This window comes from Solanum pennellii, chromosome 1 (assembly GCF_001406875.1).
Source record: "Solanum pennellii chromosome 1, SPENNV200".
In the NCBI taxonomy this organism is placed as follows: domain Eukaryota; kingdom Viridiplantae; phylum Streptophyta; class Magnoliopsida; order Solanales; family Solanaceae; genus Solanum; species Solanum pennellii.
Window position 1 is genome coordinate 101259913 of NC_028637.1, and position 12640 is coordinate 101272552.

At 28.0% G+C, this 12640-nt stretch overlaps 2 protein-coding genes across 2 annotated transcripts; both read left to right on the forward strand.

Annotated features, from left to right (window-relative positions):
- Nucleotides 1–4410: 4410 nt before the first annotated feature.
- On the forward strand, nucleotides 4411–7943 carry LOC114075600 (WAT1-related protein At1g09380-like). The gene is made up of 7 exons (XM_027914019.1): nucleotides 4411–4723; nucleotides 5967–6029; nucleotides 6427–6543; nucleotides 6649–6913; nucleotides 7009–7167; nucleotides 7309–7460; nucleotides 7670–7943. Exons 1-7 carry the CDS (start codon nucleotides 4548–4550, stop codon nucleotides 7866–7868), a joined length of 1131 nt encoding a protein of 376 aa, XP_027769820.1. The 5' UTR covers nucleotides 4411–4547; the 3' UTR covers nucleotides 7869–7943.
- A 1056-nt stretch (nucleotides 7944–8999) lies between these two features.
- LOC107025701 (WAT1-related protein At1g09380-like) lies at nucleotides 9000–12356 on the forward strand. Its single transcript, XM_027917656.1, has 7 exons — nucleotides 9000–9175; nucleotides 10748–10810; nucleotides 10953–11069; nucleotides 11296–11560; nucleotides 11649–11807; nucleotides 11950–12101; nucleotides 12179–12356. Exons 1-7 carry the CDS (start codon nucleotides 9000–9002, stop codon nucleotides 12339–12341), a joined length of 1095 nt encoding a protein of 364 aa, XP_027773457.1. The 3' UTR covers nucleotides 12342–12356.
- The last annotated feature ends 284 nt before the right edge of the window (nucleotides 12357–12640 follow it).

Consider the following 12640-nt stretch of genomic DNA (forward strand, 5'->3'; position numbering starts at 1 on the left):
CAATCACCAAAAAAGAATGTCACTTGGACATTAGATGAATCTAGAAATTTTACTAAGAAAAAATTAAAATATAATAAAGAAGTAAAAGAATAATTTAAAATAAAATAAACAAATTAAAATAAGGAAATAATAATTTTGAAATATACCCACTTAGAATATTATTTAATTTTTTTTTTCTTTTGTAGATGTTATAGTTCACTTGGGGACGAAGGTATCACATTATTCAGGTGACGGATTGTTCTCTTGTGACGTGTGAAATACTCTTTTGAAATCAAAACAGCTAGCTTAGCTTGTTTAATTTGTTCTTATCATAATTTAATTAATTTTATTCTACTAAAACTAAAAGAGGGCACGAAATAAACAAAAATTAATTCAATTTTTACTTACCACCATGCATGCAACAATTAGAAGTAACAATTAATATAACACATCATCTAACTATACAATAAGAGAAAGTTAACAGGATATTATAGTTCACACGTTTCTGCGAAACTCATCGACCAAAGAAAAAAGTGTTCACTTTCGCATATAGCAAACGTAAAAATTATATTTATAGTTTAAATAAATTACATTTCATAGCAAATTTTATATTTGCTATGAAGCTTTTAATTTGTATACATTCAATTTTATACAAATTGTTTAATTTTGTACAAATTCATTTATACATCGTAATTTGTATAATAAGATTTGTATTCTTATAAGTGTATATGACGAAAATATATGTATTTGTATTTGTATATATATATATATATTTTTCTCTCTCTTTATACCAACACAAAAGATTTTGTACATTTTATACATTTGTATACCGAAAATGGTCAATTGTATACCGAACTAGATGGCAAAAAAAGGGGATGTTTGCTGCGAATTACAAATAAAATATACTATAGTTATAGCATTTAATTTGAATTAATAGTTTGCTATTTTATACAATTTTCCCAAGAAAAAACGTTCACTTCGTAAATAGTAATATATGTATATATGAACATGAGTTCTGATATAGTAGCGAAACTGTTTCACTCTTAATTAAAATTTTTAAATTTAAGCGTTGAATATGAAGCAAATCTTGTTTAAAACGATATCCCTAAGTAGACCTTGAAATGCGCTATCTGAATTTTTTCGAATTCCAACGTGGACTTGGGATATCGATGAGAAAAAATAAAATGCGTATAATATAATATATAGCAATGATGATCATATTTTGATTAATTATTGGGTAATGAATTTGGAAAGCAACCATATATGCATGACAATTTAGATTGGGACCCTTGTCCTGTATATATCCCGTGACTCAGCTTGCGTTGTGCGTCTTCGTTTTGCTTACGTTGTTTGTATATATATATATAAAGAAATTATTAAAATTTAGATAAATTTGAGTTTTAATTTATATTTAAGTTCGTTTCGATTAAAATAATTTTTGAGATCTTTTTTATTAACTTAATTTAATTTAATTTGTTTAAATTTAATTTAATTGGCTCATTTGATATCTTTAGCTAACAGTGTTTTAAAATAGTTTGTTAGTTGGAAAGCGATAGCCTTTCTTTAATTTTTTGTTTTAGTTTTGCTTTGTCTATTATTTGAAGGAGAAGAGTCTTTTGCCTTTTTCTCATGCTGATTAAATGACAAAAAGAACGGCTAATATTTCACATTATAAATATTGCACCTTAAGTTTTCTCCCAATCGCACGAAATGTTCTCACCATCACAAATTTCATGATTAAAATTCATTTTTATTTTATGGCCAAAGTCCAGAATGATTATTTTCAAAGTTGTAACCCTCTTCTTTGGGTCAATTAAAAAAAAGGAAAAATGATATATAATAGCAAACTATTAATTTAAATTAAATACTATAATTATAGTTTGATTTAATTGTACCGTATAGCAAATTGTTGTTATTTCGCTTCTTTCCGGGTGAATCTCGCTTGCTTGCCACCACCAGTACATCAAAGAATATATATTTTTAGCGGCAATTAACACTCTTTGTATATGTCCCTAAAGCCTTCAGCGACATTGGTTCTAATGACACTTAACTAATGCCGGTAAAGACTTTAGCATTCTTTTTTAAGGTCAATATTTATTGCCGCTAAAAGTTGTTTTTGTTGTAGTCTCGTTCTCTCCCTCGCCTCTCTCGCTTTTATACAAATGTAAATGTGTAAAATGTGTTCTCTTTCTCACTTTATACAAACAGATATTATGTAATTGATCTTTTGTATATGTACACCAAAGCAGTACAATTGTTTTCAATTGTTTTCTTTTATATATGTATAGCAAAATTATACAACTGCTTTTTTTTGTATATGTATAGCGAAATATTGACCCTTCTTCCCCTTCCTTGTTATCCTCTAAACATGATGCCAGCAGCCCAGCACTACTAATTATTGGCCCATTTGGTCCAACCCAATGACTTTTGGCCCATATTACATTTGACGCAACGTTGAAAAAGATTAGGAAACATTGCATGACTTAGCCACTTTTGGCCCATATTACATTTGACGCAATGTTGAAAAGATTAGGAAACATTGCATGACCCAGCCACTTTTGGACTAGCACTAAAACTCAGCCGCAGTTTTAAATTTGATTTAAAAAGAGTCACATTTTAATGTGAAAGTAATTTTTTGAAAAAGAAAAAAAAAACTCTAGCCAGAACACGGAAAAACTCGTGTAATTTTCACTAGTGTTAAAAAAAGTTAAAAGTTTGAATTGCTCATTTACTAAACTTTCTGAAGATTACTTACANAAGAAAAAAAAAACTCTAGCCAGAACACGGAAAAACTCGTGTAATTTTCACTAGTGTTAAAAAATGTTAAAGTTTGAATTGCACATATACTAAACTTTCTGAAGATTACTTACCAATTACAGACTACAATTATAGACGATAACTACTATATTGGCAATTTCCTAGTTTCGGTTAATTCGTTATTAGGCCCATTTGACTTGAGGGTATGTAAAAATCGATTTAATCTTATATTGAATTAAAATAATTACGATTGCTTTATCGGCAAAGAATCGAAGGGAATCGCTGTATATTAAGGCACATTAAGGGTAATCCTCAGTCACTCATGTCAACTGCATCTATACCTAATTTCGGTTGTATGGTCCATATGACTTCATGATCTCATGTATTAGATTTGCAGGAAAAACAACAGGAGCAAGCGCATATATATTAAAAAATTATAGCTTCATTTTGATTCCTAATTAATGATCATAGTTCGGATAATTATCAAATAAAACAAAAATTTACTGAAAAAAACAACTCATGATATAATGTATATCAGTTAGCTATGTATTTTTATATTTGTTCACTCTATATCTATTGTATTTCACTTGCACATAAATACATGAATATATCCAACAAAATTGTCTGTGTTGATACAGTTAGGTTGGACACTCTCTCTCTCACCCCCCATATATATATATATATAAATGTATGTCTGACTGGTCAATTCATTAACTTCATTTATTTTATATATATATATATATATATATGTCTGACGTGGTCAATCCATTAAATTCATTTATTTTATTTTTAAAAAAACCTCTTAATGAGTCTGAAGAGGTCTGAATGAATCAGATATGTAGGAGACTCTTAACAATATTTGATAAGTTATCAAATAATAAATAATCATTTCTCTGCTTTGGGTGTGTCTTTTTATCTCATAACTAAAAACTTCTTTCTCTCTTTTTTTAATCAAACACCATTTTCTCCTTCTTGAACTGGTAAGTTTTAATAAATCCTTTCAAGTATTTTTTTTTATGTTAATAATTTTCTTGTATTGCACTGGTTGCAATAATATTTTTGGTGTATTGTTATTTATTAAGGTTTTTGATTGAAAAATAGTTTTTATATTAATAATTTTCTTTTATTGACGTGTGACAAGAACACTAGTTGCAATAATATTTTTGGTGTATTGTTGTTTATCAAGTTTTTTAAATGAAAAAGTAGTACTCCAAATCATATTATTAAAATTTTTAATTTTTTTAATCAAAAGTCAATATTTTGTTGAAATGAAAATTTTATAATATTTTAGTAATCTAATGTTCAATTTCACTTGCACATTCAGATATTTAAAACAAACATCATTAATTATTTAGTTTTCAGATTTAGAGACTACATCTTAATATTCAGATGTGTATTCGGATCAAAACACGCATATCTTAATGCAAGTCTCAATATTCAGATGTATATTCAAATTCAAACCTTTTAATCTTAATAAAAACAAATGAGACCTTAATTTAACATGATATCACATCAGACAAATATTCTGGATCAAATCTCACCACCACTTAATTAAAACGAATTTCCACCGAAAGAACTAAGATTTCGAACACGTTCAAGTTAGACTTTTCCATTTATTTATTCCATGTTTTGAATGATCTGCAATTAACTAAATAATGCTAGCAAAACCCTTAAGAAAACAAAATATGGTCCTCCTAGCTGTTCATGAACACTATATATACCCTACCCCATTTATAATCTTCTTACTTTAAAGCTAAGCATATAACAATTGTAAATGTATATACTGTAGCTTCTTTCTTGTTTGGGAAAAAATGGGAAAAAATTTATTTCCTTTCTTTCTAATGGTTCTAGTACAATTAGGTTCTGCTGGAACAGCTATTATATCAAAAATTGTAATGGATGATGGGATGAATCCATATGTGCATTTGTCTTATCGACAAATTATTGCAACTATTTCTATTGCACCCTTTGCTTACTTCTTCGAGAGGTAAATAATCTTTTATTTTTATTTTTTTTTAAAAATAATTAATCGATAATTTATTGTAACGTACCACAAAGAACTTAGAATACCATTTCTATGTAGACATATAATTTGAAATGTATTATTCTATCGAAAACTGTTTCATTAATTACCATTAGTATTTGATATTCTGCTTCCCATTGTTCATCAAAATAAGTACTTTGCCATTTTTCCTTAGATGCATTCATTGTTTGATCTTCAAACATACAAAAAAAAGTACAACATGATCTCAGCATATAGTTTATAACGAGTCGAATTTTAATTTAATCTAATCTATGAGGTGATAAGAACTGATTAAGCTAATAGCATAAAGAACTTTTTTTATTATTAATAAATTTTAACTTGTGATAGCAGATTATTACTGTCTCCAGGAGAAATTTAATAATTATAATAAATTTATTTATAACCATTGAACTAAGTTTTCTATGTCGGTGCATAGAATTTAAACCATAGTTCATTTTAAAGTACTTTCAAAATAAATAAAACGTTATTCTAAAAAAAAAAAACATTCATTTTTTAAATTAAAGTCGCATCAAATTTTAAATAAGTAAAAATTCTCTACTTTGAATCCATTTCGAGACCATAGTCAAAATTCAGCACATGCACACAACCCGGCAATGCACACCAACACATGCAAAAAAATACAATAAAATATATGTAATCTCTTATAATCGATTAATATAATTAAAATTAAAAAGTTATCGTACGAAAATCCCTTTAATATATCTTGTGTTTTCCTTAATAATCTATGTTATTTTTTATGAAAAAACGATCATATAAAAATCGAATCTTTCAAAGATCATGTTAAAGCTTGTTTGAGAATATATGAAGAACTTTTATTAAAGGAAGCTGCTTCACTTTTCATATGGTTCCCTATGACCTCTCTATTTTTTTGCAATATAAAAAGCTTTTATAATAATGCCCTCTTTTTCTAGGTGCCGTCGAATCACCTTCCCATTTATGTATTATTATCTTTTTATATGTTCTACATATATTTCGTAATTTCAATTCTTTTTATCAGTAATAATTATGGTGTAGTAAGTACTTTTTATTTTCAATTAAAGATTTTAAGATGACTCTTTTCAATATATATTCGTCTTTATTAAGAACGAGTGAATAATCTGATGCTAATCTAAATTGAGTCAAATTTTTATTTCGGTCCTTTAATTATATTCATTGTTGGACTGAAGATTTTTGTGTCCCACCACAGGGAAACAAGACCTAAATTGACACCGTCTACCCTATTCCTCATATTCTTGTGTTCTATTTTCGGGTAAGCAATAATCACTTTCTATTCGTATACGTGAGCAAATGGTAAAAAAAACATATTGTAAATATTTTTATATTTTAAATTTATATTTGAATGAACTGATTTCACCAAATCAGGTAAGAAATATCACTGTTGTTCAATAGAAAAATTGAACAACTGATCGTTGAGAGTATGTCGATAATCATTTGAATAATTCAGATAGAAAATCCACACACATGATATATAATTTAGAATATAGATATAAAAATTAAAAAAACTATGATATCTTTAATGTATTTTTTGACCCTTCACTCGGTATATATTATTCCTTGTTTCACATAGTTATATATAAAAATAAAAATTACGTACGATAAAGTGGTAATTTAATAGTGCAAATATTTTTTGATTGGGATACTTGCAGGGTAACTGGAATGCAAACAACATATCTTATTGGATTAAAGAATTCCACAGCAACAATTACAACTGCCCTTGCTAACTTAGTCCCTGCAATTACATTCCTTCTTGCTGTCCTTTCTGGGTAATTTTTCACCTAAAAATTAAATATAATTGTGTGATATATGTCTAGTTTGAGTAAATTAAAGGGCTATTAACATTTTTTACACCCATTTAATTATCCATCTAGGCTTGAAAAAGTAGTATTGAGAAGTAAAGGAGGGCAAGCCAAAGTGATGGGGACAATGTTATGCATTTGTGGAGCTATGTTGCTATCTTTATATCATGGAAAAATGTTGATTGGACAATTGAAGATACATTGGAAATATTCACAACATCATACAACTAAAAATATTATTCATGACCCTAATAATAACACCCATGGAAACTTCTTCTTGGGGCCCTTTCTAGTCATTATCAGTTGTATCGTTTACTCTTTATGGCTAATCATACAAGTGAGTATTTATTTTTTCACATTAATTCATTTCAATTTATAAAGTTTTTTTATGTCATATTTTAGTTTGATGAACTTTTATTTTATGTTGATTAGCCTAGAGTGAATGAGAGGTATGCTGCTCCATATTCTAGCACAACTTTGATGTGCTTCATGGCAAGTTTGGAGTGTACAATTATTGCCCTTTGTGTTAATAATCATGACAAAAATGCATGGTCTTTGAACCCCATCAGAGCTATTTCTGTCCTTTATAACGTAAGTATGTAGTAGTACAATATTTTCTAAATTATTTTTTTGGTTTTCTACGTTGAAGCTCTGACTAAATTCAAACAGCGTAATACATCTATTATTAATAGCACTAACACATGTTTTGTTTATATTATATATATAATATAGGGAATTATAAGCTCAGCGCTAGCCTTCTATTTGATTACATGGTGCATAAAAAGGAAAGGACCTCTATATGTCTCTGTATTCCTCCCATTGCTATTAGTCATTTCTGCCTTCCTCAGTTGGGCACTACTTGGCGAGAAATTATACGTTGGCACGTAAGTTGAAATTTAATAAAAAAAAAACTTCTTTCATCTCATTTTATATGGCATCGTTATAATAATTTCAGGAAATAAAGAAACTTTTAAAACTGTGGTCTAAAATAATCTTTAGATATTTGTGTAGTTGTCAATGTGGGAAATAATTATTTCTTACGTAATTTATGAGTAGTCTAATATTTTGTTTTTCATGTATATATTTTGAACAGAATTGTGGGATCAATGTTGACTGTTATTGGACTGTATGGTTTTCTATGGGGGAAGAAAAAGGAAATGGAGCGTATTAAAAAGGAGACAGAAGAAAAGGTATTTAATACTAAGAAGAACCAATTGACAAAGATTGATTTGGATTTGCAATTATCAGAAAATTCAAAACATAGCTTCACAAATGCTCAAAGCAAAATATGATTATTTAATTTACTGTTTATGGATCGATCAGATTAAAAACATTTGATCATCATCTTATCAAATTCATTATCTTTTTCTTTTCTTGTTGGTAATCAATGTTATCATTAATTACTCTTGTAATTTAATTTTCATGTACGAGTACGTTTAACTATAGAGTTTTGTACGAATTGGCAAAGCTATTAAATTAAGTTACATTCCTAAGTTGGATATCTATATCGATTTGGAATAATCTCCAACACCGTGATATAGGGCAAGTAATGACTTTTAATTTTAAAAACATCAAAATTTTTATGTATCCTGAAGACAAATTAAATTAGTTATTGTACAATGTGTGTATAACTAATCTATTGTTGTAAAATGGACGTTCATATAAATATATTTTATGTTATAAGATAAATATATACACACACAATATGTTATGTGTTGTATACTAATTTATATGTGACAAATAAATATTTCATATATTACATTTGGTGTCTAAGTATATACACACAAGTGAAATATTGTAGTTCCATCTTCTTGTGTAGTTTATTCTTGGTCGATGGGTAAATAACGGGTCATATTTCAACCCGTCTAATTTTTACCCAAACATGATGCCATCACCATTTATTATGGGCTTCTTCCACTTGATCCAACCCAATGGACTTTGGCGCAGTACCTTTGAGAATATTAGGAAACGTTGGATATCCTAGCCAATTTTTAAGAAACTTTCGCAAATAGACACTATAGCCGTCATTGAAAATTTGATTAAAGAATAATCATATTTTAATGCGAACATGAAATTCCAAAAACTTCAAATCACATATTCACTCCGACGGCTGATCGAACCCATATACAAACATTATTTAAGTTCTAATAATTTATTCTGTAGTTTGAATGATACAAAAATGTAATCAACAAATTAATGAAAAGCCACCTACAACTTACGAATAAACAATTGAATAAAATCGGGAAGAATCGAGTTAATTATCGGTAAATAACTAGCAAAACCTTAAAAAAATATTCAAATAAATCTTGGTATTATAAATAAAATCTCATCGATCCTCCCAACTGCTCAATATATATTCTTCTTTCTTTAAAGCCTAGTATACACTTACACTGTAAATGTATATATTATTTGAGAAATTAAAAATGGGGAAAGATTTATTGCCTTTTTTTGTAATGGTGCTAGTACAATTAGGCTATGCTGGAACAGCAATTATTTCAAAAGTTGTAATGGATGATGGGATGGACCCATATGTGCATTTATCTTATCGACAGATTATTGCAACTATTTCTATTGCACCCTTTGCTTACTTCTTCGAGAGGTAAATAATTTTTTATTTTTGTAATAAATTTATTTATTCAAGAATTCATAATACAATCTAACTTAGTGTAACACATGTAATTCGAAATGTTTTCTGTTGTTCAAAATTGTTTTATTACCATTTTATAGATCTGTGCGCAGTATTGATATTCTACTTGATTCTCAATATGTTCAACAAAATACAAGTATGTTATTTTATCTTCAAATGAGAAAAAGTGGATTATGATTATTTCAGAGTATACCTAGTTTAAAACGAATATAATTTAATCTAAGTAATGAACTCATTAAGCTAACGCTTAAAAAGTAATACTTTTACTATAAAAGTTGAATAGAATGGAGGTTTTAACCAAACTAAGCCATTATATAAAGTCATTCACCAAAATAATATGTTTTTCTAAAATTTTACAAAACTAGTATAAACGTATTCCACAGTAACGTTTTAGGATATCTTTTATTTTTTAAAAGTTGATGGCGTCAGATTGATATACGTTACTCACAGTAACGTTTTACTCCTAAAACGTTATTCATAATAATGTTTTATGAGTAAAACGTTACTGAAAATAACGTTTTAGGAGTAAAACGTTACTTACAGTAACGTATATCAACCTAATGCTGTTAGTTTTTTTTAAAAAAAAATATATCCTAAAACGTTACCGTAAAATACGTTTATACTAGTTTTGTAAAATTTTAGAAAAATATATTACTTTGGTAAATTGTTTTATATAATGACTTAGTTTTATATAATGACTTAGTTTGGTTAAAAATTCAATAGAATGTGAAGATCTTTACTAGATTATTATTATGGGAAAGTGTCCAAGTATCCCTTCAATCTACATTCGAAATTTCAGAGATAATTATATTATACTAAGGTCCTATTATCCCTTTGAACTTATTTTATAAGTAATTTTCTACCCCTTTTAGACCTACGTGACACTAGTTTGAAAGAAAAGTCAACTATCGTTGATCCCATAAGATAGTGTCACGTAGATCGAAAAGGGATAGAAAATTATTAATAAAATAAGTTCAGAGGTAATAGGACCTTAGTATGGTATAGTATGTCTCTGAAATTTTGGGTATATGTTGAGGTAGTACTTGTGCATTATCACTATTATTAATGATAATCAAGAAATTTACCTATAATCACCTGATAAAGTTTTATTTGTTGAATTTATAAAATTTAAAATAATCATAGATTTTTGGCACCTATTAGACTCTAAAAAAATTAAAACAATAACATTTAAATTCACATCAATTCAGGTAAAACTGTCAGACTTTGAATCCATTTCGAGACAAAAGTCGAACTTCAGCACATGCATACAACAAACCATCACATGCAAATAGTACAATAAAATATACTCCTAGAATCTTGTTAAATAATAATTTGAATAGAAAATAGAAAAAAGTTATCATAGGAATATCTCTTATAAAAATATCTTGCTTTTTTCTTATAAAAAAAATATCATATGATAATCTTTTATAGAAACTCACAGTAATATTTTTTGAGAGACATAGTGATAATTGCGTAATATTCGTATATTCATTGTTGGACTGAAGATTTTATGTTTCACCACAGGGAAACAAGATCTAAATTGACGATGTATACATTTTTTCTAATTTTTTTGTGTTCGATTTTTGGGTAAGTAAAATTTCTCATTTCAAATATGTTTAGAACTTTTTCGATTAAGGTATAACTAATGACAATAATATAGTCGATGTAATTCTAAAAATTCGATAAAGTGTGCTAGTATACTAAAACTTATCGTTTGCAATACTTGCAGGGTAACTGCAATGCAAATGACATATCTTATCGGACTAAAAAATTCCACAGCTACAATTGCAACTGCCCTTGATAACTTAGTCCCAGCAATTACATTCCTTCTTGCCGTCCTTTTCGGGTAATTTTATTTCTCTAAAATGTGAAATTTGTGATCTTACTAGATTATACTATAGGTTACTTACCACAACAAGTGATATGAGTCATATGATCGACCTGATAGTGTAAATATTTCTTATATTATCAATGGGGTGATATTATGTTTCTTTTCACGACGTACCTATACTTTTAATTTCTTATATATACTTTTGAGGAAATATGAAATTTTTAATTGATTAGTTATGAAGTCTTGAAAAAATAGGAGTGACAAGTAGAGGAGGGCAAGCCAAAGTGATGGGGACAATGTTGTGCGTTTGTGGAGCTATGTTGCTATCTTTGTATCATGGCAAAGTGTTGTTTGGACAATTGAAGATACATTGGAAATATTCACAACATTATACAAACAAAAATATTATTGACCCTAATAATAATAATAGCCATGGAAACTTCTTCTTGGGGCCATTTCTAGTCATTATAAGTGATATAGTTTACTCTTTATGGCTAATCATACAAGTAGGTAATTTCAATCTCTTTCTTATAATATAATGTTTTTTTTTAAAGTCATATTTTATTTTAATTAACTTTTCCTTTCATTAATTAGCCTAAAGTGACCGAGAGATATGCAGCTCCATATTCTAGCACAACTTTGATGTGCTTCATGGCAAGTTTGGAGTGTACAATTGTTGCCCTTTGTGTTAATAATCATGACAAAAATGCATGGTCTTTGAACCCCATCGGAGCTATTTCTGTCCTTTATAACGTAAGTATGTAGTAGTACAATATTTTCTAAATTATTTTTTGATTTTCTACGTTGAAGCTCTGACTAAATTCAAACAGCTTAATACATCTATTATTAATAGCACTAACACATGTTTTGTTTATATTATATATATATAATATAGGGAATTATAAGCTCAGCGCTAGCCTTCTATTTGATTACATGGTGCATAAAAAGGAAAGGACCTCTACATGTCTCTGTATTCCTCCCATTGCTATTAGTCATTTCTGCCTTTCTCAGTTGGACATTACTTGGCGAAAAATTATACGTTGGCACGTAAGTGAAATTTAATAAAAAGTAGTAGTAATATATTAAAGTATTCTTATTTGTTTTTACTTGTTTACTTTGACCAGAATTATGGGGTCAATGTTGACTGTTATTGGACTGTATGGTTTTTTATGGGGGAAGAAAAAGGAGATGGAGCAAATTAAGGAGGCCACAAAGGAGAAGGTACTTAAGAAGAAACAATTAACAAAGATTGATCTGGAATTGCAATTCTCAGAAAATTCCAATTAGAGATGATTATTTACAAATTATACAGCAACAATCAAACAATAACCTAATTAGAGCCCCATAAGCCTGAGAGGTACCGATAACAATTGGATCCGGCTCCTCTCCATTTCTTTTCTTTCCATTTTTTCCAAGTTTCTATTTGAATTAGTAACACATGACATACGTTAAAATAAATGGTTAATATTTAATTTTCAAAGTAAATCTCTAACTATTATTTAATTAATAAATACAATATATATTATATATTAAGTATTAAAAATTATTATAATATAACTATTTTAGCAACATATTATCTTGTCCAT